Below are 27,091 nucleotides of genomic sequence, written 5' to 3'. Positions count from 1 at the left end.
GGGTCCTCAAGCAGAAACTCTACAAATTTGATCTTATGAGGCAGAATTTGCATCTTGAAAAAGGTTTAGGAGGCTGTAGCAGATATTTCTCTGGTTCTGATGTAGATTTGGTCTCCATGTCTTTTTCTCCCCATCTCTGCTAATCAGACTTCCCCTTCCAGCTAGGGAGCTGATATCTTCAGCAGGCAGAAATCTCTGTCTGTACTCTCTCTAGGGTTTACAGAGCTCATGTCTGCTGCAAGAGTCCTGAACTTGTTCTCTGACAAAAGGTTTTTGAGGGCCGGCCCAGTGGCGCACTGCTACAGTGCGCCGCTTGGGAGCGCGGTGGCGCTCCTGCCGAGGGTTCGGATCCCACATACAGACCGGTTCCCGCTCACTGGCTGAGCGAGGTGTGGGTGCAGCACCGAGGGTTGCGATCCCGTTGCCGGTCCCGGTCTGGTATGGGCGTGACACTGAGGGTTGCGATCTGTTGCCGGACACGAAAAAAGACAAAAAGGGAAAAAAAAAAAAAAAGGTTTTTGAACTTGTTCTGTGGCTCTAGATTTTTTGGTGAGTGTGTTACTGGGAGGAAGGGAATGGAGTGGGTGGTTTGGACATCAGGGCTGCCATAAGGCTTGACTTCCAAGGGAGAAGGCACATGAGATCAGAGGGCTCTGAGTTAACCCAGGTCACTGTTCCCCAGCTTCTAACAGGAGATGGTGCTTGTGGGTACCAGGAATAGAGTTAAATGGTGTCTCCCACACATATGGCCTCCCTTGTAGGTAAAAGCTGGTTAGTCATTTGTCCACCAGAATGCTGTGAACTTCCAGCAGCAGGTCAGGTGCAGAACTTGGGGATCGCTGGGATCCACAGTGATGCCTGAACTCCTGGGTACGTAATTCTCTTGTTCCAGTTCCTGTGGTCTGTAGATGGTAGGGAGTCAGGGAACACAGGCTCTGAGGGTGCCCTTTAAAACTGAGAGACAAATATGTAGAGCAGTTGGAAATCCTTTGTCTGGGGAGAAAGAAGAGATGGTTAAGAAAACAGAAGACTGGTGTCAGAGATGAACTTGGCATCTTGTTAATGCCTGGCATGTCCAGGTGAGATGGTGGGCAGGGCAGGGCAGGGATGAGGTCCAGGGTAGCCCCTGCTTTCTTACTGTCCTTCAACTTCTAGGTTCACACCCTGCAGTGGTTTCTGGGGAGGGCAGCTGTGTCTGCCTGGAGAATGTAAAGGATGCTAGCACTTTCCTCAGGGGATTATCTGGGTCTGTGTTCACCTGGAGAATATTGACAATTCTGTCCTTCCCAAAAGCAAACACAATACCTTTATTCTCGTGAGAAGACTGCAGAGTTTAGTCTCGCCAGGGAAGACTTCAGTATCTGCCATGGTTGTGACATTGTTGTGGGATGAGCGACTCCCCATAAAGACAGTTTCCAGCTACCTGAGACATTATTCATTAAAATGCCACAAAACTTTTTGAAACATGTGGGTTGGAAATCTCTTCCAAACGTATCACCCACTTTCTTGCCTTATTAAGTAATGCACATTGAACATGATTTCACCTTTCAGGGTGATTCAGCTGTTGCAGAAGGAATCGTGCTGTCCTGCAGTCACAGTCTTGAGTCTTCTTGAGCTGTTTAAGACCGTTTGCCTCTATTCCTGCGGCCCTGAGTTAGTCTACATCTGCTTGTTATAGTTTCACGGTTTTCTGCCTCTTCTCTGCCCTCTGTTCGCCAGCTGTTCCTTCTTCCTGCCAGTGTGTCTATCTCTAGAAGGTCCCTCCCACCCTTTGAATACATAGAGCCTAGTGTGCTGTGTCTAGAAATGGCGATAACATCTGTTATCAATGTTTGTAAACCCAGAGTAATGAAGCTGTGAATGGGAACCCAGAGCACTTCCTCTGTGGTAGAAATCTGGCTGCTTAGAACTCTTCCTTCCTGCTTTTCCTCTGTGCTCCAGAGAACTGAGATAAACGGGGAAGTGGCTTCCAGTTTGAGTGAGGTTTCACAGCCAAGAGCAGCACTCTGAGATGATGTTACACCTACTGAAGAATCGGAAGCCTTTTTACACTCATTGTAGATGTCCATAAGGTAAAGAGGAAATGGGATTGGGCTCTTCAAACCTCACATCAAGAGCTGAGGAACAGAGAGATTAGGAAGAGAAACCAGCCTTGGAAGGGAGGGGCACTTTCTCCGAATGTCTTGAGGGCTGTTCTGTTGGTTAAACAGGTGGTGGGCTTGTGCTGGACTGTTCCAGAAGGTGGAACTAAGGTCGTCTGTGGAAGGTGCAGAAGTCAGGTGAGGTGAGGCTGACAGGTCTGTCCAACCACAGGACAGAGGGTGAGGGAGATTCAGGCAGAGGGAATGACAGCAGGAGCACAAGGCTGGACACCTGTGACAACACCCTCACTTCTGAGGGGTGGGTCCTGTGGCTGTGTTCAGAATGAACCAGCGATGGCAAGAACATGTCAGTTTTTCCCACTGAGCAACGAGGAGTACTTGTTGAGTTCTGGGTCCCCTCGGGGTGCTGTGGTGGGTGAGTGACATCTGCCATGAGGTTGGCTGGGGTGGCCCGTGCAGCGGGTGGCCCGCGTGCTGCTTATTCTGTCGGACCCTCTTCTCTCAACCCTCAGTTTTTTATGGTCGTAAGTTGCTCATCGTCAAGCCTTTTGAACTAGGAGCCTCGAGTTTCATGCTTTCCCCTTTTCCTTCCTCCTCGTCCCTACCTGGGCTCTTGCTCACAGCTGAGGGCCGGAGCTCTTCTGCCGTTTACTTGCAGAGCTTCAGACACACTTGCAGGAAGAGGAACTTAGCCCCTGGCTCCAGCAGCTTCTTGCATGCAGCCTGCTTGCTCCGGCAGGCTGCAAACATGGCTTTATCTCCTGAAGGCGTAGCTGCTGGGAGGAGGGCTGGGACATCGTGGGCATAGGGCTCACTATTTGGGGAAGGGTATGGTGACGGGATGGATGGGTTGGGGGCAGCTACACAGAGGCTCTGCCTGAGGACAGGGAAGCTGGGAGGATGGGGGGTGGGTAAGGGTTAGTGCTCAGTGGTCATCAGGTTGCCTGTGGCTCTGGGGACAGAGACCCCTCTGGGTGGCCCTGTGAGAAGGGCAGCTGGTGTTAGGGAGCATACTCCCACTGGCCAGTGACCTTGGACACCAAACACTTTGGGTCTCCATTTTCTCATGTGTGTAATGGAAAGGGCAGTCCTGATCCTACCTGCACTACCTCCTTAAAGGCCATGGTGTGGCTCCCATGGGGTGGCGGGCAGAAGGCACTTTGGTGAGGGCTGTCCAGGCAAAGGCTCATTGCCATCCCAGTCGGTCCTGCTGCAGATGGGCTGAGCTCCAACTGCGGCACGTGGATTGGACACAGCCGCCCTCTGAGGCTGAGGCGGCATCTGTAGGCAGAGGACTGGTGGCAGAGCAGGGTCTGGGACTGGTGGCAGAGCAGGGTCTGGAGCGATCTTCACAGTAGAATCAATCCCCTCAGCATAGTTGACGCTGGCTGGGGAGGATGGGGGATGGCTGAGGGTCAGGAGAAAACTCTAGATGTCCAGGAAATGGTTCAGCCACCGAGGTCTCCTGCCTCCAGTCAGGAGGGCTTTTTGCAGTCCCAAAGGCTCTGGGCAAGAGGCTTTAATCTAATTACATGCTTTATTTGAGCCAATTTGTTTTCCAATCCATCTTGTTCAGCAAGAAGAAAGAGCATGCTGGGGACTCATTTGCACCCTCTTGTTCCAAGCAGAGAAGAGATGCTCTCCTGCCTCACATGGTCAGCACAGCCCCGACCTCTCCCAGCCAGGCCACCCCACCCCCGAGACAGGCCGCAGACTTTCCTGCCCTGCAGGGAGGGGTCATGGTGGCCCAACTGCTTTTATCAGGAAGGGAGAAGAAACCTGGCTGGCTCGTCCCTGCCCTCACCCCTCAGAAGCCCAGCCCAGTGCTCCGCCTGTTGTCTTTTCCTTTTGGGGGTCCAGCACACGAGGCAGGACTGAAACAGGATGGGCTCCCAGGCTGGGAAGCCTGGGAGCGGGATGCTCATGCCCAGGGGGTTTCCCGGCTCAGAACCTTCCTGGCTCCTCCTGTAAGAGCTTTCCTCAGAGTCTGAGGCCCAGCATTTTAAATCTTCAAATATATTTTCATAATAAGGCAGTGGGTTTAGGATCTGTGTTATTAAAGTCCAAACAAAACACCAAAGCCCTTCAAACCTCCTTGGAGAGGGAAGATTTATCGGCTCCTGCTTTCCTCCCCAGGCAAGGAGCTGTACTCTCCAAGCGTGGCTTTTTGTGTTTCGCAGCATTTTCCAAAATTGCCTTTTTCCGCCCTTCACAATCCCGCTTCGAGCCTTTACTTTTCTGCTCTTTACACAGACTTGCTCCTTTGTGCAGGTTCCTTTGCAGAGTCCGGTGACTTCCGCCACTGGACTAGGAGAGTGCGGGAATTGCTGGGGCCGAGGGTCACTTGGCCGTGCACACGGTGGGGGCAGCTGGCCCTGCTTTTATTCTGCTCATTCAACAAATATTTATTGAGGGCTCGTTATGTGTCCTGGGCTCTGGGGATAATGCATTGAAGCCCCTGACTTCAGAGGAAGAGGGACAATAAACAAACCAGATTGAAAAATGTGTAACTGCAGCGTATCAAGTACCGGGAAGGAACAACGTTCTCTAGTGATGGATTTGCTTTTTGGAGTAGCCAGAACCCAGTCATTCTTCTGTGAATCAAGGACATAACTTGAGTGAGAAATGTCTTTGGGTTAAAAAAAAAAAAAAAATTGGATGTTTCAGTAATACAGTGATATTGGTTTTCTGCCACGGCTCCTAGATTAGAGTAAAAATACTCATAGCTAACATTTTTTAGTGCCAGTCATATGCCAGGCTTCATCTCACTAGAACTTTAAAAGATTACAGACTCTTACCCCAGTTTAATAGATGAGGAATCTGAGGTTCAGAGAAGTATAGCAACATACCCAAGGACACACAGCTTTGTAAGTTACAGAGCCAGCATTCTGAGTTCTGCGGTAGCCAACCTGCACCCCCCGCCCCATCCTCCTGGATCCTTCTAGCTCCCCAGCATCCTGCACTCTGAAGTTCATCAGTATTCCAAGATACAGCATTCCCACTGGGGCAATGGATCGTATCCCAGGGCCCAGGTAGAGGTGATCTGTCCAACAAACACTCCACACCCTCAAGATAGCAGGCTGAGACCTGCAGAAGAGGCTTCAGATTTAGAGCTCAAGGGTACTGTTTTTCAGATATCAGCTGTGCATCCCGACATAGGTGTCACGGCCTCCTGATTTTGGTGCCACTCAAACCCTCTCCAGCCCAACTCATGCCTTCTGTTGTCAAAGAGCTTAGCACGTTTAAAAGGTGCCTAAGCAGTTTACCCAGGCTTTCTCAGGAGTATCACCAGAGTCATTGCAAAGGGAGCCTGTATTTGTGGGTTCATTTGTCCAGGCAGTCTTGGTATCTCACAGAGACAACTGCAATCAGCTATTTTACACTGCCATGTTCATGGTCACCTGGAGGGTATGCAGCATTTATGTGCCAGTGGGTTCATTGGGCAGTCTGTGGCGACCCACACTATGCTAGGTGCTGGGACGCCAAGATCTGATTCATGGGGGATGGAGGCAGACAGAACATTCCAGACCAAGAGACAGACGCTAAGAACATAGAGGGTGCCCAGCTGTGCTTGGGGGCTGAGAGGAAGGCTGCGCAGGGAGGTGACACAGGAATGGGTTCCAAGCAGGTTGCCAAGAGGAAAGGCATTCAAGGCCAGGTTGTGGTGGCTGAACCTGTGAGTGGCTCATTGTGTGGTCTCTGGCTTCTCTTAGGGGTGAGGTCCTATTCTTTCCTGATATTCTGCAAATAATAGGATTCAACCACCATCCACCGCAGTGGAGGAGGAGATGCGTTACAGTGAATGGAGTAAGTGCCCCAAGACGGTGGACCTCAGGCAAGGACAGGGTCCTAGCTGTGGGCCTGGGGTCGCTCCTCATCTGCAGCCCTGCCCAGGTCTTCGTTGTAGTAAAATTGAACATATAAACAAGTCAGGGAAGCAAGAATATAAAAACAAGTTGTAGTCCCACCAACCAACATTTTGATGCACATTATGTTCTTTTAGAATAAAATCTGAACCCCTGCCATGGTTGATAAACCTCCAGACACCCCCTGCGAACCACACAGCCTCATCTCTGGCGAGGCACCTGCCCCCCAAGCTCCAGTCTTCCCTCCTTTAGGTTCCTCACACCCACCTGGCGCTGTACTGCCCTGGGGCCGTCGCACCTGCCGGGCCTGGGATGCTCCTCGCTGCCCTTCATGGTTTCATCCTGAATGTCACCTCCTCAGAATCGCCTTGTATCTAAGTCAGTCTCCACCTGTCCCCCCCATTCTCTACAAATGCCCCCTGCTCATTGTCTTCATTCTCTTGGTGTCACTCTTCTGTGGGTGTGATTACACTCTTGTTATTGACCTGTCCCTCCTGCTATGATACCACCCAACTGTGCCATTAGCCTCAGGGGACACCCGGCACCTCCTAGAGCCATCCTTGTGAGAGGTGCTTAGTAAAACTTTTTAAGTGAATAAATGGATGATAAATTCAGAGCAGTAGGGTCGCTGCATAAGAGGGTGTGTGTGTTCACAGAGCTTTGACATTCAGTGCCAGTTGTACCCAGGAAAGTCCATGTTAATTTGCACCCAATCACATCGTGTGAGCGTGTGTATGTGCTTTTGCTGGTTTGCTAGGCAGAAGTTTAGGTTCCTGTTGGTTTAGGTTTTGTTTCTTTGATAATTTGAGATTGAACATGTTTACATCTCCTTATCTCCTTTTTATTTCCACTTTTCTGAATTGCCTGTTCCTTTCCTTTGAATCTTAGGTTGTTTATCTTTTCCTTATTGATTCAAAAGAACTCTTTCTATATTAAAGACACCTATTCTTTGCTATCTGCGTTGCAAACACTTTGAGCATTCTTTCAGTCATTGGCCCCCACGGGTTGCAGGGCACCTCCTGCTGAGCTCCTTTGCCAGTCCATTGCTAGAGGCAGCCTGATTTGGGCAGTCCTTGGCCTTCCTGACCCAGAGCCCAAAGTTAAATGGGCATTTTGCTGCTGAGGCAAGTAGGGCTTTGGGGGATGGATTGGGCAGGTGAGACTAGCACAGGCTTTGAGAGGTGTGTGCAGGGAGAGGGCTGCCTGGGGGCCCAGCTCTCCCAGACAGATGGCTGTACCCCTGGACAAAGTGCTTGTTGGTGGGGTGGTAAGAAGGTGGTCTTACCTGGAGGTGGGGACAGTCATTAAGTCACCTGCAGCCTAGGACCAAGGGGCAAGGGTTGGCTTCTTGAGAAGCGTCTCCTCCGTCCTTACCACGCCTCTCCTGCGATGGTCATTATGGGACCCACGGACAGACACCTGCAGCTCCTTGAAAATTAAACACACCAAAGATTGGACTCTCTGGCCTGGAAATGTGTGCATGGGGGGAGGTTCCATTCAGCTTTGTGGCTCTAGGTCAGGTGGAGCCACATCACATTTTCTGGCCTCACCTGCCTTTAGTCACCTGCTGGTGGGCAGAATGGCCTAGCCAAAAGGGACAGAGCCAGCAAGACAGAGCCCCTCCTAGCCCCGGCCCCTCTCCCCTTGAGCTCTTTCACCCCAGGCCAGGGGGAACCAGGAGCCCCTCCCCTGTGCTCCACTGAAACTCGCCAGCCCTCCACGTTTCCTGCCCTGGGAGGAGGACAGACCACACTGGCTGGGTATTCCTCTGTCATTACACCCACTGCCCCACCTTCGTGAGCTGACAGCCCAGAAGCAAAGAGGCAGAGGTGCTGTGAGGGGGCCAGGGCTGCTAAGCGCAAGGCCTCTGCCAGCTCCCGCCTGTCTCCGAGGGGAGGTGCCAGATGCGGTGCCCCTGGCTCACCCACTGCCCCACCTTCGTGAGCTGACAGCCCAGAAGTAAAGAGGCAGAGGTGCTGTGAGGGGGCCAGGGCTGCTGAGCACAAGGCCTCTGCCAGCTCCCGCCTGTCTCCGAGGGGAGGTGCCAGATGCGGTGCCCCTGGCTCCAACCGTGGGCTGCCAGGCTCTGCCTGCCATATGCTCAGAGATGAGCTCGATCCGGCGAGCAGACCTGCCCAGCAGGATGTTGGCACCTGGGGCACAAGAGGCAGACCAGAGGGGCCAGCCAGCCAAGGTGGAGGAAGAGGCAGGAGGGGCTCAGCCGCTGGGATTGGGCCTGCAGGGCCACCTCTTGGCTCTTGGCTGTAGTTTGATCCGGGGAGCAGGTGGGAGCAATAAAAGGGAGGGGAGGCTGCTCCCAGGAGGAGCCAGGATGCCAGCCAGCCAGGATGGGCCTGCTGCAAGCTGGGCAGATGGCGGCCTCAGGTCTCCCCCTGGGACAGAGCACGTCCAAGCAGGGAGCCACGCAGTGCCTGTGTCCAGCCTTGGCAGCTCCTATCTCTTGTTGGAAAGAAGGGTGGAATAGAGGATGACCCTGGTACAGGGACCCCTGCAGATCTGCCAGTATTTACCTGTACCCTCAGTCTGAGCCCCAAAGGGTCCCCTGAGCAAGTGGAGGCAGTGGGGCATCCTGCCCACTCCTTACTTGTTACTTCTGCACTGGAGTGTACTTGCTCTGGCCAGGGTGTTTTTATTTCCACTTTTCTGAATTGCCTGTTCCTTTCCTTTGAATCTTAGGTTGTTTATCTTTTCCTTATTGATTCAAAAGAACTCTTTCTATATTAAAGACACCTATTCTTTGCTATCTGCGTTGCAAACACTTTGAGCATTCTTTCAGTCATTGGCCCCCACGGGTTGCAGGGCACCTCCTGCTGAGCTCCTTTGCCAGTCCATTGCTAGAGGCAGCCTGATTTGGGGAGTCCTTGGCCTTCCTGACCCAGAGCCCAAAGTTAAATGGGCATTTTGCTGCTGAGGCAAGTAGGGCTTTGGGGGATGGATTGGGCAGGTGAGACTAGCACAGGCTTTGAGAGGTGTGTGCAGGGAGAGGGCTGCCTGGGGGCCCAGCTCTCCCAGACAGATGGCTGTACCCCTGGACAAAGTGCTTGTTGGTGGGGTGGTAAGAAGGTGGTCTTACCTGGAGGTGGGGACAGTCATTAAGTCACCTGCAGCCTAGGACCAAGGGGCAAGGGTTGGCTTCTTGAGAAGCGTCTCCTCCGTCCTTACCACGCCTCTCCTGCGATGGTCATTATGGGACCCACGGACAGACACCTGCAGCTCCTTGAAAATTAAACACACCAAAGATTGGACTCTCTGGCCTGGAAATGTGTGCATGGGGGGAGGTTCCATTCAGCTTTGTGGCTCTAGGTCAGGTGGAGCCACATCACATTTTCTGGCCTCACCTGCCTTTAGTCACCTGCTGGTGGGCAGAATGGCCTAGCCAAAAGGGACAGAGCCAGCAAGACAGAGCCCCTCCTAGCCCCGGCTCCTCTCCCCTTGAGCTCTTTCACCCCAGGCCAGGGGGAACCAGGAGCCCCTCCCCTGTGCTCCACTGAAACTCGCCAGCCCTCCACGTTTCCTGCCCTGGGAGGAGGACAGACCACACTGGCTGGGTATTCCTCTGTCATTACACCCACTGCCCCACCTTCGTGAGCTGACAGCCCAGAAGTAAAGAGGCAGAGGTGCTGTGAGGGGGCCAGGGCTGCTGAGCACAAGGCCTCTGCCAGCTCCCGCCTGTCTCCGAGGGGAGGTGCCAGATGCGGTGCCCCTGGCTCCAACCGTGGGCTGCCAGGCTCTGCCTGCCATATGCTCAGAGATGAGCTCGATCCGGCGAGCAGACCTGCCCAGCAGGATGTTGGCACCTGGGGCACAAGAGGCAGACCAGAGGGGCCAGCCAGCCAAGGTGGAGGAAGAGGCAGGAGGGGCTCAGCCGCTGGGATTGGGCCTGCAGGGCCACCTCTTGGCTCTTGGCTGTAGTTTGATCCGGGGAGCAGGTGGGAGCAATAAAAGGGAGGGGAGGCTGCTCCCAGGAGGAGCCAGGATGCCAGCCAGCCAGGATGGGCCTGCTGCAAGCTGGGCAGATGGCGGCCTCNCTGTGTCCAGCCTTGGCAGCTCCTATCTCTTGTTGGAAAGAAGGGTGGAATAGAGGATGACCCTGGTACAGGGACCCCTGCAGATCTGCCAGTATTTACCTGTACCCTCAGTCTGAGCCCCAAAGGGTCCCCTGAGCAAGTGGAGGCAGTGGAGCATCCTGCCCACTCCTTACTTGTTACTTCTGCACTGGAGTGTACTTGCTCTGGCCAGGGTGAGCGGGGGTCCCAGGTGGGGGGTGGGGCAGGATGGGAATCCGTGGGGCGTATAGTGTTGGGTCTGTTGGTCAATGAGGCTGATCGATCAGTGTGCAGGGTCTGCACGTGTGAGGTTGTGCTAGTTTTATTATATTAAGGTTGAATCATATGAAACTGCTTTTCTAAAGGGGCAAAATGGTCCATTTTCAGCACTTTCATGTGGTTCATCAGAATTGCTGTCTTTTTCTGTTTCTGAAACAGATCAAATAGCATGAAATTGACATGTCCTTTAATTGTTTACTTAGACCCACCTCTGAAACCATCCTGATCCAGACACTTCTTTGAACTATTTATGTATACAGATTCCATGTCTCTTCTTCAGTTCAACTTAGTCATTTATCTTTTCCTAGCAATAATGCCTTCCATTAAGAGTTCCAAGATTTTAGCTGAAAGTTGTATGCAATAGCCTTATAGTTTATAAAATGTTCTTTAGATCGTGGTTATACCCTTTTTTCATTACTTCCTAGTGTTCTGTCTGTTTTTTCTCTTATTCCTAATTAGACGTGTGGGTGCTTTGTCTGCTTTTTTAAAAAAGGTGTGTTTGGATGCTTTTCAAAGAATTAGTTCTTAGGTATAATTTTTGAGTTTTTTTCTGTATTCTACTTTATTAATTTCTACTTCTGTTGTTAGCAGTTCTTTCCTTCTGCTTTCTTTGGGGTTTGTTTTGCTTATTTTCTAACTTCTAGAATTGAATACACCTCATTTATTTTCGTTGTTTCTTTTTTAAGAACAAATAATATTACATTGTGGTAGGACATGTGGCCTGTACAATTTCACCTTCTTGGAATTAACTTAGCATTCTTTCACTACTTATGTGTTTTTGTCTGTTTCTTTTTGTGTTTCTGTCAGGTTTTGCTTAATGTATTTCAAGGAGATGTTATTCCACACATATCAAAATTTATTTTTTTGTTAATAGGTGAACTTCTTTGTTCATTAAACATGTTTGCCTTGAATTCTGCTTTTTCTGATATTAGTATTTCCACCTCGTTTCATTTTTTGTTTTCATTTGCTNGAATTCTGCTTTTTCTGATATTAGTATTTCCACCTCGTTTCATTTTTTGTTTTCATTTGCTGATACACCTTTGCCACTGCTTAAGTTGTAAGTTTTTTTTTTAAATCACTTTATTTGATTATATCCCTCTTCAGTAGTAATTTAATATTTTTAAATCAGTTTCTCAGTAGAGGAGTTGGATCTATTTACCTTCATTGTTTTATTTTTAGGTGGTTGCTCTTCTGTGATCTTAATTTATTGTATTTTTTATATTTTTCGTTCTTTCTGTTTTGTCTTTTGGCATATTAGCTATAATTTATTTCCTATCTTCTCCTGTATTTTGTGGTTATCTTTGGGGCTTTCAAAAGCACTATTTGATTTAAAAGCTCTTATTTGTCAGGGTTGAGCATGAAATAGCATCTCACATTCTCTCTATTTAAGACCAAGAGTTTTATTCTGCCCCTCATTCTGCTTCTTAGTTTTTGTTAAAATGATTTAAAGTTTCAAACTAAATTTATCTTTACTTTATATGTCTATAATCTTTGTTCCCTCTCAGACATTTAAAAATTATTTTGATATTTGCATTCAGCTTTAGAGCCTAATTTGAAATCTCTCTGTTTACTAGTTTTGGTGCTTATCACCACTGTGTTTATGCCACAACTTTTCCTTCTTAAACTCTTATTTTTGGTTCACTTTAGTTGGTTGGAAAACATCCTGAAGTATTTATTTCAAAAAGGACATAGGACTGGAATATTTTCTGATCTCTTGCACATTTGAGAATGTCTTTTGTTTACTGCAGCCTGCATACATGTAAGACAGTTTAGCCAGGTATAAAATTCTTGGGTCAGAAATTTTTCCCCTTAATACCTTACAAGATGTTGCTCCACGATCATCTGACCAGCTTGTTGTTTTTTAATCTGTATCTATTTTTTCTTTATCCCGGTATTTCATAGGTTTTGCAAAGATGTGTCTGGGTGTTGGTCTCTTTTCCTTGATTTTTAAAAAAAGTCAGTGAGCCCGTTCCTTCTGCATAAGTAGGTCTGTCTTTAGCTCAGGAATCCTATCTTTGATGTTCGTTTCTATTCCATTTGGCCTCTCTGTAGTTCTCTCCCAATCATATATCATCACCTCTCCACTTTCTGTCTTATATCCTTGTCTTTTCTTTTGCATGGTCTCCATGTCTTTATCCTTTTTCTCTAAATTTTGTGATAGCGTCTCCAATTTATTCTCCATATTTCTGAATCAGTTTTTTACAGTGTTATTTCTCTTTGCTGCTTCCAAAGTGGGGTTTTTTTAATTTAATTTTATGTTCATTGTACGTGTTTATGGGATACAGTTTGTTGTTTCAATACATGCATATATTGTATAATGATCTAGTTAGAATAGTCAGCATATCTATCACTAAACATTTATCATTTCTTTGTTGTTATAACATTCAACATCCTCTTTTCTGGCTATCTTGAAATACACAATACGATATTATTAGCTATTGTCACCCTAGGCCACCAGAGGTTATTCTTCCTATCTAACCATAACTTTGCACCAGTCTACCAACCTTTCCTGGCCCCCTTTCCCCAAAGTGGATTTTAATTGTGCTACTGGGTTTTTAGATTTTAGCTGTAGTTTTTCCAACTCTTCTTTCTCTTACACATCACCCTTTCTGTGTCATCATATGGCTTTTTCAGCTCAGCCTCGCCTCTCCTGATGGCTTTCTTCTCTATTTTATAGAGGTTGTGTCTTTTTAGAGTTTGGTTTTTTTTTTTTCCCAGTCTGCCATGCCCATTTAGTTACATATGGTCTGTGGTGGTTTTCAGGCTCCAGCTACAGAGTTGAACAGTTGGGACAGACATTGTATGGCCTTCAAAGCCTAAAATATTTAATATTTGGCCCTTTGTAGAAAAAACCATTTACAGATCCCTCTATGCGCTGGTTCCCAGCTCAGATCCCAGGTGGACGGCAAGGAACTGAGCACGGCTCCATCTTCGGTTCCTACTTCCTAGTTGCTACCAACGTTTGCCCGGATTTACTTCTGCTCTGTGGCGCTGATGCCTTCTCTTATCTCCACTGCCTCGTTCTCTGGTTCTCTGCGTTAGTGATGTTCAGGCATCCACTGCAATCGCTGCCTGTCGGCCCTACCCTTCCTTCAATTTCCCCTCCCTGGAGGTGGGATCGCCCCCGTGCCCCGCCTACTTCCTGCCCTTCGTTTTCTGATCATTGCCTCTCTGACATCCTCCCTTTTTAAGGATCTTTCTGTTCAGACAAAGAGCTGTGTCTGGAGGTAAAACCTGGGCAGGTTTTGCTAATTCCAACACCATCTGCCTTTAATTAATAGAGATCGCTCCCAGATTCCAGCATTGGGTCATCTATCAGTTTCGTTCTTGGCATTCGTGTGAATTTTCATTTTTTTCACTGTCTTTATAGCTATTTTGGAACAATCCAAGCAGAGGCTCCATGAGTGGCTGCCAAGTAGATGCCATTTTGAAGGAGTCAAAGCTGCATTTTAAAGCTGTGGTTTGTCCATCTTGAAGCGGTCTTGTAGCTTTTTGTGTGTTTGATAAAGGAAGAACATACAGGAACATTTTTCTTATCCAGGGGCCACTTGTCCAATGACCTCAGCTATCTGGAATACAACCCAAGGAAGCTGCCAAATAGCTGTCATAGTGTCCATGTTCCAAAGGTTATTCACTTTACCCAGAGGAGAACACTTTAGCCTCTCCTTCCGAGCCTGTTTACCTGTATGTTACACACAATTCTAACCAGCTTGGTCTTTCTGTTTTCCTAGCTCACAGCTTAACTAGAATCAGCAAATCTGGAGGGAGTAGGGGACATTTTGCATCAAGCACCCTGACCTGACCAGAATTTCCAGCTGACAGAAAGGAAAGACATTGGACCCAATTAAAAAAAAAAAAAAAAAAGCAAAAACCAAATACAGCTACAAACACTCTGAGGCTGACATTTTCTGTAAGGGCTTGAGCTTCCTATGTGAGCGCTCTCCAGTTTGAGTCAACACGTATCTGCTTGGGCCTTTCCTCTGCCGAGCCAGGTGTTCCGTGCAGGTCATGGGTGTGAGACCTTCCCCATCTCTCACTGCTCACCGCTGGTTCAGACAGTGCTTCTAACCCTGGCTGCACATTAGAATCACCTGGGGAGCATTAACAGTCCAGACACTCTCTAAACCCAGGCTGCTCCCTAAACCAAGGAAACTAGGATCTCTTGGAGGGTGGGACCCAGACATCTGTGTCTTTTAAGGCTTCTGGGTGATTCCACTATATAGCTGGGATTGGGAACCAGAGGGCTGGGAGCAGGGATTCTGCAGCCAGACTAACTCATGAAACAGGTGACCTCAGGTGGGTGAGTCACTGTCTCTATGCCTTAGATTCTCATCTATGAAGTGGGGCCCAGTTGGAAGGGTTGTGAGGAGCTCAGAAAGCACCAGCACAGTGGCACATGAGTTGCCACCATCACAGAGTGCAGACTCTCGAGATTCCTGGTGATGGATGACTGATTTGTCAAGCAGGGTCTGGAAGCTCAGTCTAATTAGGCGGTGATGGATGCCACACATTCTCAGATGACTTATGTCCCAGGTGGATACTTGGCTCTGAAGAGGAGAGCTGGAGATGTTAGTTTCCAGGCTGGGACAGTGATGCTGAAGGTATAGGGGTGGGTCGTCCCAGGACTTGGCTGCCTCCTTTCTGTCCTGTGGGGTGGGGCTTACCTTGGGCACAGCAGTCCCTCCCTCAGAACCTCCCACGAGGCTCAGAAGAGCTGCCACACTCAAAGGCGCACTCATGACCCAGGGCTGAGACAGAGGGGTGCAGCAGGCGCAGGATGTAAAGGGATTTCCTTCTGATCAGAAATGAAAGGACTGACGTGGGCCAACGACTTTGGTAAAAAAGCACAAGAAGGCAGGGAGAGTGGATTCAGGGTTGTCCTTGCAATAACGTCACCCGGCACCACTTGCGTTCCAGTCCGCTTCCTTAAGTGGAGAGAGCGGGAGGGATTCCAGCGGGCTTGCTCTCACTGCCAGGGCTTACGCACAACCTGGGTTCAGATGGCAGTGGCTTTGCTGCAAGCGTCATCTGTCCCTGAGCTGGCAGAGACGTGGGCTGGGGCGACTGTTCCCCACAGGGAAGTGCGGCGGCGGCAATGATAGTGGCAGTGATACTGCCATTGACGTATGTGTTTGAGTTGCTGTCACCTATCATCTTGGCCTCTCGGGCTTGGCCACAGCAGAGTAAAGGCCACTCTCTCTGTGCAATGCAGCCCCTGCACCCCAAGAGGTCCCTACTCCAATAACTGGCCAGCCGTCCAGCTGGCAGGAGAGACTGGTACTCCAAAGGGCTTGGATCACAGGGGAGCAGAAAGGGAGACTGGCCTTTTCCCATTTCCTGAGACTCGTTCCTAACTGGGGGCCCTAAGAGGCTGGCCCAGGAGGCAACGGGGAACTGCTGGGCCTGCAGCTCCCAGGGCAATGATATGGAGCTGTGTTGACTTTAAATGAGACACCAGTAGGTGTATCCTAGGACCTCAAAGGAAACAGATGCCTCTGTGAGATTGGAGACTTGCTCTGGGAGGTCTCTGAATGTTCCCTGCAGATCAGAGCCATGGGCTGGGGGACAGGTGGTATTGGGAGGCCTGTCTTCCTGCCGTGGCTTCACCCTGTGCTCCCACACAAATTGCTCCTTACCACCACTTTGGCCTTGGTTTTCCCCTCTGCAGGAGGGGGTGCTGCCACCTGCGACAGGGGTGGTCACCTGTGTGCATATGTGTATGCATGTGTGTGCACACCCGTGTTTAACTTTCCCCTTTCTAGTCTGCCTCTGCCTGTCCCTCACTGGGACACACACCCAGCCCATTTCTTCCAGCCCATTGCACCATTGCTCCCAGTACAGGCGGGGCCCTTTGCAGCCCCCAGGCCAGCCTCGCTGGTCTTCTTCCCAGCAGAGTGGGAGTTGGTAAAACATAGGACAAAGCTCTCCTCCCCCACCCCTACTCTGAGCTTACCTCCCTGCTCACACTGAGTGGGAACCTGCCCATGTTTATGGAGACACAGTGTGGCACAGGCAAGAGTGCAGCAATCTTGGCATCTCATGCCTGAGTTCCAGGCCAGCCTTGGCACTAGCTGTTTGTGATGTGTTGGCAAAGTGGCTTACCGTCTTTGGGCCTGCCTCAGTTTTCTTGTCTGCAGAATGGGAATAACACCCACACATCAAAGAATGGCTGTGAGAATTGAATGAGATCCAGCGTGTCAAGGATGGGGACAGGGAAGACTCGGGGAGACTTACTGGGCCTCTTCAATGGGCCGGGCCGGCATGCTGAGGTTGTCACACACAGACCTAGCAAAGGAATGGCATCACCTTGTCCAAAGAGCAGAGATCACTGGCGGGGGAGGCCATGGTTGGGCAGGGGTGGGGGAGGGGTCTGCATCTGGGGGTTGACACTGGCCACCCCCAGGAGAACAGGTCTGATGCTCCCTGGCACATCCTGCCTGGCTCGCACTCAGGCCCGGGAAGCCCTCGGAGCGCCAGCCCGCGGACAGAGGCTGGCGGCCCTGCCTCGCAGCAGTAGGGCCCATTAGAACTGAACTCTTCTTCGTGGGGCATTTTATTTGCACACTCCAGTAGAGTGGACACCAAAGGGGTTTTCTAATGCTTCATGGGCTGCTAATTTCCTCTGCGACCTCTTTTGTTGGGGCCTGACCCCAGCCAGAGGCTCTGCGCCATGAAAGCCAGCGCCTGACACGGACCCAGGGCACGGGGTGACAATGTGGCCTCTATTGGCTTTAATCAGGCTCCGGTTGCATCTTAAGCACAGGGGGAATTTGCGTGGTGCTCAGAAGCCCTGGGTGGCACAATACGGAGCCCCCAGAGTCTCTCACGGTGGCCAAGGCGGCCGCTAAAGGATTCGGCAGGGCAGCAGAGGGGAGGGGGTCGCGCGGGGGCCCTTTGTCCCCAGGGCCTCTTCAGAAGCGGGGCCTGCCCTGAACCTCCGCCCGCTCGGCCTGGCCCATGGGTATCACAGGCCTCTGGGTATTTAGGGAGGCGGCCTCCTGCTCGGCCCGCCGGCCTATTCATCGCCAGCCTAATTAGTTTTTGTCTGTGCTCTCTCCCTCCCTGCAGACTGTGATTCCTACTGCAAGGCCTCCAAAGGGAAGCTGAAGATTAACATGAAAAAGTACTGCAAGAAGGACTATGGTGAGTGAGAGAGTCCCCTTGTCTGGGAGTGGAGGAGCCATGTGACCCGCGAGGAGCTGGGGTTGGAGTGCAGGTGGCCCTGGCTGGGTGTTGGTCGTGGAGTCCCTGTGACTGATGGGAGCCCAGCTGGATCAATTCCACAGCCAGGAATTTCTCATCTCCTCCACTCTGGCCCTCAGAGACGAGGGGCGTGCAGGGCTCCAGCAGCCAGGTTCCCCCCTCACCGTACAGACAGGAATGCAGGCCAGTGGAGCCCGCCGGAGGCTGGGATTCCCAAGCTGGCCTGTGCCTTAACTCTGCCCTTGGTGGGCTGTGTGGCCGCAGACCAGTCACTTTACCTCTCTGGTCTTCCGTGTCCTCATCTGTATACGGGCATTCCACCTGAGTCTGTGTAGCTCCAAGTGAAGCTTTCCAGGCATGAGAAAGGGGTAGGAGCTCTGTGGTGTGTTTAAAATGTCCCGCCAGGCTGTGGCGCGGCTGGGGAATCTGCACTGTAAATGGCTCGCCGGTAATTCTGCGGTGCCTGAAGTTTGAACGCCACCGAGGTGGGATCTTTGAGAGCCTTCGTCAGCTGTGACCTGTGGGGCAGACAGCCCTGGGAGCCACCTGCAGAGACTGCCTGTCACCTGTGTCCTCAGGCTCCCTTCATGGGGAAGGGGGTGTCCTGTCCCCCCCTCCTCACTGTGCACTGGGGACATCAGACCCCTACACCCCCTTCTCTGTCCGATTCTCTTGTCCTGCCTCGAGGGCAGTGAGGAGCCAGCTTTGTGGTTTCTGGTCCCTGAACACGTCTGTGCTGTCCGGATTGGCCGGACACTGCTTGACACAGGGGGCAAGGCCTGACGGTGGGAGTCAGGGAGCCTGCAGGAGCGGGGACTGCAGCAGCCAGGGGGCAGCTGTGTGCAAGAGCCAGTGGGGGCGGGGGCACTTTAGAAGAGGAGACTCAAACAGAAGTCCCGAGAGGGTCATCTAGCTAGCCGCTGGCAGAGCTGGGAGAGGCCCTGAGCACAGAACAGGGCATCCGTGTGGATAGCCAAGGCCCCTGCCATCTGGCCAGGAGGAGCCCGGGCCCAGGGCTTCTGCATCCAGGCCTGCTCTTCCCACCATGGAGTCTGGGCTGATTGAGCCTGGGGCTGGGCCTCTTCTTCCCAGTCCACGACCATCCTCATCTGCCCACCTCCCTCCGCCCTCCTTCCCACTCCAGCGGGATGTGGCCCAGTCTTGCCTGTCCCCTCTGTGACTGGCCCCAGGAGACAAGTTCCCCTTCCAAGGCCTCAGCGGCCCTGCTGGCCCCCGCACCACCCTGGCCCCCTCTGAGCAGCAGAGCGGCCTCGCTTGTGTCCAGCTTTCCAAGGCTGTCCTGGTCACACTCCTCTCGTTGGAGCTGGGGCGAGCACGGTTACTGAGCCTGTTTCCATGTCTGTAAAATGTAAAATGGAGATGATGCCACCTACTGAGCCTGTATGGGGAGCAGCCGGCACAGTGCCAGGTGCACAATAGGCTCCCGGTAATGGGTGACCTCTGCGTCCAGAGGAAGCTGGTGGGGAAAGGGGAGCAAGGAAAAGGGGTGAAAAGGGAGAGCTGCCTTTTGAGGACACCTCATTGTCCAGAACCTGATGGGGCTGGCAGCCCGCCCCCCAGGGTCCTAACTTGGCCGGCTGCTTGAACCAGACTTAAGGTATTTTTCTTTCATAAGGACAATGAAATAAATGGAAAAAGGCCCGAAGGAATTTTGAGAACTTCTAAAACTTTCTCATTTTACACACACAAGCATGCACACAAGCACACACACGCATGCACGCAAGCACACACACGCACGCACGGACACACACACACATGCACGCACACACACACACACACACACACACACGCACACTGAAGTCAGGGCAAGAGCTCCGTCATCCAGCCCCACCCCTTGCAGGCCCCCTGGCCTCCTGCAGGCTGATGTAGGAGCAACCAGCAGATTTCATGTGTTGGTCCAGGAGTTGCCGGGCTGCGGGCGTCAACGTTCAAGGCCCCTCTGGGTCCACAGTAAATTCCTAAAATCCCCTTTATTTATTTGGTGGCTGGCCGGTACTGGGATTCGAACCCATGACCTCAGTGTTACAACACCACGCTCCAACCAGCTGAGCTAACCGGCCAGTCCTAAAGGCCCTCTTGAAGTGCATTCATCCCAAAGCCTTGCAGAAACTTAGACTCCCATGAGAAACTAAACCTAGACTCAGAAAACAAACTTGAGGTTGTTCAAAGATAAAGGAGGTGCTGTCTCCAAGCCAGGGTGACAACTGCAAGGAGCAGCTCTGGGCTCTTCTGGAAGCAGCTCATGTGGCCCTGAGCTATAGGGGCCACATCCTCCCTCCCAGCCTTGGGTCTTCAGCTGGGGGCTGCAAGGTGGCCAGTGGGCATCATGCCCCCCCAGGCCCCACGCCCCCCACCGTCCTGTGGGATGATGACTGGGTAGGAGAGCCCGAGCTCTGCAGCTTTCCCAGGCTCAGGGCTGGGGCCGGAGCGCCACACTCCACGCAAAGCAGCAAGTTCAGGGGAGTCGGGGTCCCAGACGGAAAGTCCTGCGCTTCTCTCCCCTGCATGAGGCCAGGGAACAGGCAGGACTGCTTGGAGGAAGGACTGTCTTGTTTGTGTGTGTTTCGGTTTCAGTCTTCGAGGCTCTTTAAGTAGCTCTGCTGTGCAGAGGAGGTGGGAGGGAGGGGTCGCGCAGTCTGTCAGGTGCTGGCTGCAGCGGCTGCTGTTCTGCAAGTGAGCAGAGGAGAATCAGGCTTGGAAAATTCCCGAAGTGGATCCCATTTTCCACTTGATTCTATTTGACTCAGTCTGGTTTTGTTCGGCTCTGACTTTTCCCCCCAGTGAATCCTGCCTCCCCCACCTCCCCATTGCAGAGGCACCTTGTCCCCTCAGAGCTCTCCTGGCCCGCTCGCCCCCCAGCAGGCAGACCCTTTCTATCTGTCAAACCTGACACCCTCCTTTTATAGACTCAGAGGAACCCCCCTCAGCCTTCCCCGAGCCCTGCCCCTATTGTGGGCTCCACTGGGCTACAGTGGGTCTCTCCTGGGATGGGGAAGGGTAGGACCCTGGTTCCATTTGTCATGAGCTGCCTTCCTCGTGTGTTGTTGGAGCGAAGTAGGTGTCAGAGATGGCAGGTCTCAGCTCCCTGGGTCCCAGAGGGGGATGCTGGCCTGGCCTGGTGAGGTGACTTTCCCAGTTTCATGGCCAGGCAGTGGGTCAGCCTCTTGCTCTTTCCCTGTCACCATTAGACCCAGGATCCCACCTGTCACAGGGCCCAGAGAGATGAGGAACAGCCCTGGTGTGCCCACCTTTCCAGACTTCATGGTGGCCATCTCAGCTCTGGCCCCCACCCCCACAGACAGGCATGTCACCCCGTTGTCCACATTTCTGCTGCAGGGCAAGGCTTGGGGAGCAGGAGCTTGGGGAAGAGAATGGGTGCCCCCCTCAGGGAGCTGACGAGGCCCAGAGCCATGTGCCCCCAGCCTGCTGCCCTGAGGCTGGGACAGGCACTGCCCCTCCCATTCCCCAAAGCCCCTGCGGTTTCTGGGATCTCAGGACTGTCCCTTGTAGTCTTGGGGTGACCTAGAAGCTGGGTCATCAGCTCTAGGGTCTAGGCTGTGTGTTCATGCAGGAGGCAGGACAAGAAAAGCGTCTGGAGGGGAAGCGACAGGCTTGTGGGGTGGGCAGGGCCTTGGGAGCGCGGCGTGGGAGGCAGGAGTGAGCGGCCTCCCGGGGGCTGGGCAGGGCAGGGCCAGGGGTGCTGCTGGGGGCAGCCCGCAGCAGGACCCGCCTTGCTCTGAGGCTGGGGGCGAGGTCTCTGGGTCCGGCTGTGCTGGGCCCTGCGGAGGATCTTCCATGCATGCTTTGTTGGGATCCTGGCCCCTGGATAAAGTGGGTGTGGGTGTATTGGGGGGTGACCCTCAGCCCGCCAGGGCAGACCTGGGCCAGCCCAGGTGAGCAGCAGCAGGAGGACACAGAGGAAGCAGGCCCAGGGGTCAGAGAGTAGGTGAGGCCGGCGGGGTGGGCGGGCGGGAGGGGCTCAGCCCAGAGGCTGCGTAATCCCTGCTTTCTGACTGACACCCCGGCAGGGGGCCAATTAGGAAACACATATCCTTCATATCCAGGGCACTGGGATGTTCCAGAAGCTGCTAATTAGAACCTCGGGCTTGCTGCCCCTGCTGGGCAAAGGGGAGGCCCAGGCTGCCAGCAGGCCCCAGACCCCTTCCTCCTCCAGGGTCGGCTTAGGAGAGGCTTGACCTTGTGCTATTGGGGAACATGGGTTTGGGGCTCCACTAACCCTGAGCTGTGGCCAGTGGATGGGGGCTGGGGGTGGAGTGGGGGTCTACGGGTAGTAGCCTGGGGTGACTTGGGGTGTGCTGGCCCTGCCTGTGCTTACCAGGGAGTGAGGGCCCGGCCTGGGTGGAGTTGGGGTGGGCACCAAGCAAGGCAGGAAGACACTGGGGTGGGGGAGGGCCAGAGTCTGGAAATGTAGAATCTTAATTTGCTGTGTGACTTTGGACAGGGAGCTTTACCAGCCTGGACCTCAGTTTCCTCTTGTGTCAGGTGGAGGTGTGATCAAGGGGACATGGTATCCTTCTAAGACAGGCACTGATCATGGCCCCTGCCACGCCAGGTGTCATTTCTAAGGGGCAGGGGCTGGTGGTGACGCTGTCATCCATCACCTGTCCCGACCTCTCCTGGGGCCACCTTAGCCCTCTGTTGCCCTCTAGGGGAAGTCAGCTCACCTTGCAAATGCTTCAGAAGAGCCAGCGCATGTGGAACAGTTGTTCACGGAAGACAGGTTTTATTATTTTTGAGTGTCTTAGCAATTCCTGCCAACTTCTCAGGAGAGCCTGGCCTTGGAGGGGCCCTTTCCTTGTGTCACTGCTCCAAGTGTGTGCTCATGTGTGTGCATGCCTGTGAGAATGTGCGTGTTCACGAAGTTTCCATCCCACGGGGCCAGCTCAGATGCAGGCAGAACATGTCCCTGCTGGAGTTACCTGCGTATTTACCTGGAAGCTCCGGCTCCAGAAACGTCTGCCAGCTAGTCAAGTGTTCCAGCCCAGCCCCCAAGGCCCCGTCCCCACAGCCCCACCGCAAGAGGCTTCCTTGGCTGTGCCCCTCTGCCTCCTCCTTCCTCCTCCCCTCTCCCTTCCCTCCTCCCCACTCCATCCTGTCCCTGTGCTCCCTGGGGAAAGGCTCCACTGCCTGGTTCTCATGCACCTGCCATCTTACACAGCTGCCATGCATGCATGCACACGCGTGCGCACACGTGCACAACCACACGTGCGCACACACACACCCCATCACAGCAGTGCAATTCCCACGAAGTCCTGGTCCCTCACATACCTGTTCCCGCCCCAGCCATTCCCTGCACACACCTTCATAGAGCGCCTACTGCGTGGCCCGTTCTTGTCCCGGGTGCTGAGCTTACAGATGTGTGTGAGACACAGTCCTGGCCCTCAAGGAGCTCCCGGGTGCTGAGCTTACAGATGTGTGTGAGACACAGTCCTGGCCCTCAAGGAGCTTCCAGTCTAGCAGGGGAGACCGACACACAGAGGAGAGCCATAGCAGGGGGCATGTGACTGCTTACAGCCTGTGGTGGGTGCACACAGGCGTGGCCTGTCCTCTGGGGAGGGTGGGGAGGGCAGGCTTCCTGGAGGAGCGAGCCGAGTAGCCAGTGTTCACTGGGTGAAGCAGGGGTCCCAGGCAGAGGGGGAGAGTCTCCAAGCACAGACGCTAGAGACAGGCTGGTGAAATCGGAGACAAGTGAGTGTGGGGGTGCTGGGTGCAAGGGGGGCCAGGGAGGCGGGTGTTGGCCCCAGCAGCCACGTCCGTGTGCAGAAACTTCTCTGATCGTACCGAGAACGACTCCAGCGCACGTGCACACACCGGCTCCTGCCCACCCCCCGAGCTGCTGCCTCAGGTGACCTGGGTACACCCTGACTCTTCCTTCTCGCTGGATCGAGAAACGGGCCAGACAGACAGTTCACATTCTGAAAGGTGAGATCATCTCACTTTTGCCAGCTCTTGGAAAAATATTTCGTTCCCAGAAATGTTTATTAGTCACCCCCTTTGTTGAAAGACATTTTGGCACCACCAGATGGAAAAATCAAAATGCTTTTCACAGGATGGTCTGTCTCGAGCACTCGTCCTGAGCTCCCGCAGGGGTTCTCTCTGAGGCTGCGACTCCAAGGGAAGCTGTGCTGGCCTCTGTCCGGCTCCGCGTGCGCAGGCACATGCTGTGCGCTGTCCCCACCTGGCAGGGCGCGCCTGGGGACCTCAGAGAATTCCGATGTGCACCGTCGCAACCCCGCGTGCCTGTGAGTGCCCGAGGCAGTGGACACCCTGAGGAAGACCCGGGCTGGGCACTTCACAGCCTTGTCCTCGTCCTTTTTGGTCCTCACACACACCGTGTGAGGGAGGGGGTTTTATTCCTATCAGTGAGCCGCTGAGACCCAACAAGATAAAATGACATGGCCACGGCCAGGTGCTCCGCGACCTGAGGTCCTTCCTCTCCCCCAGGTGGGGGCTGAGCCGTGGGCAGCTTGGAGCAGGCACAGCAGCCGCTCAGGGGTCTCAAGGACTGTCCCCAGCATGCCCCTGATGAGCCTCAGAGGAGAGGCCACAAAGACATGTTCACGGGCAGACAAGCAGGAGCGGTCCCCCTGGCGTCAGGGATGTCTGAGACGATGGAACACAGGCAGTGGGCGCAGTGGCAGCGATGTCAGTGATGGTGGTGGAGGTAGGGCTGGCCTGACCCTTCCGGTAATGGGCATGGCCGTGATGGAGGAAGGTTGGGAAGATCCGCGATGGCAGGTGGGGGGACCGAGCTGGCAGTGGAGGTGGCACGGAGAGGAGGCCAGTGGAGGAGATGACTGCAGTTCGGATGAGACTGGATGTGGACTGATGTGGATTGGAGCGCGTGGCAGTGGTGGCGGTGCTGTGATGGTGGCAGTGCTCTGATGGTGGTGCTGCTGGTGGGGACAGCAGATGGAGCCCAGTCCTTGCCCAGCTCTTGTCTCGTCACTCAGGCTGAGGGTGAGATGAGCAGGGGCGGTGGGGAGGGTCTCACTTGCAACCCAGGCCTCTTGTCTCCAACTAGCCCCAGGGACACGGGTCCTTCTCCTCCCCTTCCTTTTCTTGACCTTGGGGTCAACAGCTATTCCTGATCAGGCTCAGTCCCTTCGAGTGCAGAGGACTGCACAGGTTATCAACCCGTCATCGGACGGTTACTGCATCCACAGCATGGAGTGACCTTGGGTGTGCCACACCTTGGGTGTGGGCACAGATGTTATAGGAGCATCCTGGGGGCTGTCCCCCAAAGGCAGGGCCCCTGGCTGAGGCAGCTGGCAGTGATGGCTGGGAGAGGCCACCTCCCCCGAGCATTGTCCACAGGTCCAGGGAACAGGATGCAGACCAGTCAGCAGCATGTGGCTTGGTGTTTCGGAGGCTTGCTGACCCTTCCCTGTGGTCACTGGCCCCCTGGGGATCCTCCGATTTCCCCAGCCAGATGTGACCTCCCCCCCAAGAGTGCCAGCCCCATATGGAGGCCAGATGTGGAGCTGGGTCCGCGTGAGTCAGCCTGAGGTCACAGAATGCGGGTGACCACCAGGTTGGGAGGGGAGGGCCAGTCGGCCCCAGTGACAGCTCAACAGAAAAGCCCCTGAGCCCACAGGAAACCCCTGCTGTTGAGAGGCCGGCAGGGGCAGATGCTGCACCAACGGGCCTCCTGTGTGACCCGCAGCCCTTCCTGGCTCAGTGACTCCCCATCCCCACAGATGCTGCCCTCCCAGCTGCTGTAGAGGGGGCAGAGCTGGGCCCCAGAGGGACCTGCCCCGGGGTCTGGGCATCTCCGCTGCCCTCATCTGCCCCCGGAGCCGCCTCTTGTCTTTTCTCGCGCTGTTTTCCTCTCCTCTGAACGTTCTGTTTTCTAGGACGGTCGTAGGGATCGCTCTCAGGGGCCACGGAAACCATCTGATGGACGGTATCCTCCCACTTTACAGATGGGAGCACTGAGACTCGGCGCCTGGGAGTGCTGAGGCTCAGAGGCAGGGCTGGGTGGTTGGGGGCGGTGGCTTTGTCCATGCTCTGCATGTCCAGGCCTGTGGCGTGCCCCACCCCCAGCTCTAGGGCAGGGCTATGAGCACTGTGTTAAGAGGCAGCCAGGCTGTTCAGTGCCTCGTAACAGAGGACAGGGAGGCAGCCCTCACGTCGCCCCGGGTCCCAGGCTCTCCTTGTACAGGAGGGACCAACCACCATGATGAGGACGCCCCAGCTGGGGCAGGGCAGGGCCCAGGTCCCCTCTCCTACTTGAGTCTCTTGCAAAGCAGGGTGGCCAGTCCCCTGATCTCTTCTTGCTGTGAGCCTGGGGGTGCAGGTGGGTGGGACAGGCCAGACTGTGCCCATTGCCCAGAAAACAGGAATATCCACCCCAGAGTCCAGCTCTCCAGTTCTCAAATGTCCAGATGTCCCCTCCTTTGGGGATCCCCAGGCAACCAGATCATCTCAGGCACCTAACCCCTGTCCCCTCCCAAGAACAGAGCCTAAGCATCAGGATCTGGCAGGGGAAACTGAGGCAGCATCCACATTGCTATTGGTTCTGAGAGAGGGGACACTGTTGCTTCTTTGGTGGAAAGGGAAAGCCTTCAGCCAGCCCTGAGTTGGGTGTCCCCTCTTATCCAAGGTCTGAGGCAGGGCCTGCGGGTATGCAGCGGGAGGTGGCATCCCTGGATCCTGAGGACTCGGGACGGACGGCCAAGGTGGGTTGCCGGGTCTGGCCGTCACCTCATTTGATGAAAATGGGGCGGGGCTGCTGCCACACTCATCCTGGGTGTGCCGGCTCCTCCCCTGCACTCCCCACAGGGATGCGACACTTCTCTGGGCAGATTAGCATCCCTGAGAACAGGACTTGGCTTTCTCTGCCTGGCGGTTTCTTACCTTCACAGGGCACTGGGAAGCATGTGGTCAGAGCTGCAGTTTATGAGAGCAGCTGCAGCTCGTGACACACTTTCTGTGCCGGGAGATTTATGGGGCTGCACGGCTTTAATGGTTTCTGTGGGGTCAGTGTCCTCCCCTCTCCATCCTGGCCGCTGTCTCTGAGGCAGATGGGTGACAAGCCCGCCCTAGCTGAACCAGCCCAACAGGAAGGCATGGCTGTGTGGGGGGAGGCAGGGGACTGACCACCCAAGCCTCCCTGGGAGGGGCAGGTGCTGGGAAGCCCCTGGGGGCCCCCCCTGAGCAGCCCATAAATCCAGGAGACCTCCAGGAGGCAGGAAGCCTCCCTGCAGAGGTGTCCCAGGCGCTCAGGCCTTGCTGGGGAGAGGAGGACGGCCAGCAGCCGCCTGGAGCCTGGGCCAGGGCCACCCCCCAGGGCCCAGCCCAGCAGGTTGCTTAGCCCGGGCTGGGCCTTCTCCTGCGGTGTCAGTTCCCAGCAGGCAGCTCGGTGAGCAGCATGTGTATCTCCGTTGCTCAGACTGCTTTCCTAGAGCCTAACCAGGCTGCAGGAACTTTGATCCCAGTGGGAGATCCCCCAAACCTGCAAGTAGGAGCGATAGTCAGCTCTGAGCCACCTCCTGCCACTAACTTCCTAGGGTGGCAGCAATGCTGGGTC

General features: G+C 53.9%; 1 protein-coding gene across 1 annotated transcript in view; it reads left to right on the top strand.

Annotated features, from left to right (window-relative positions):
* NTN1 (netrin 1) overlaps positions 1 to 27,091 on the top strand; it is a 183,689-nt gene that overhangs the window by 150,018 nt on the left and 6,580 nt on the right. The window contains exon 6 of the mRNA XM_008565473.1: positions 17,383 to 17,457. Within this exon, the coding sequence (XP_008563695.1) occupies positions 17,383 to 17,457 (75 nt within the window). The remainder of the gene's footprint in view (positions 1 to 17,382; positions 17,458 to 27,091) is intronic.

The sequence above is a fragment of the Galeopterus variegatus genome, unplaced genomic scaffold, assembly GCF_000696425.1.
Source record: "Galeopterus variegatus unplaced genomic scaffold, G_variegatus-3.0.2 Scaffold199, whole genome shotgun sequence".
In the NCBI taxonomy this organism is placed as follows: Eukaryota; Metazoa; Chordata; class Mammalia; order Dermoptera; family Cynocephalidae; genus Galeopterus; species Galeopterus variegatus.
The sequence above is the reverse complement of the archived record's forward strand: the minus strand, read 5'-3'. Positions and strand labels throughout refer to the sequence as shown.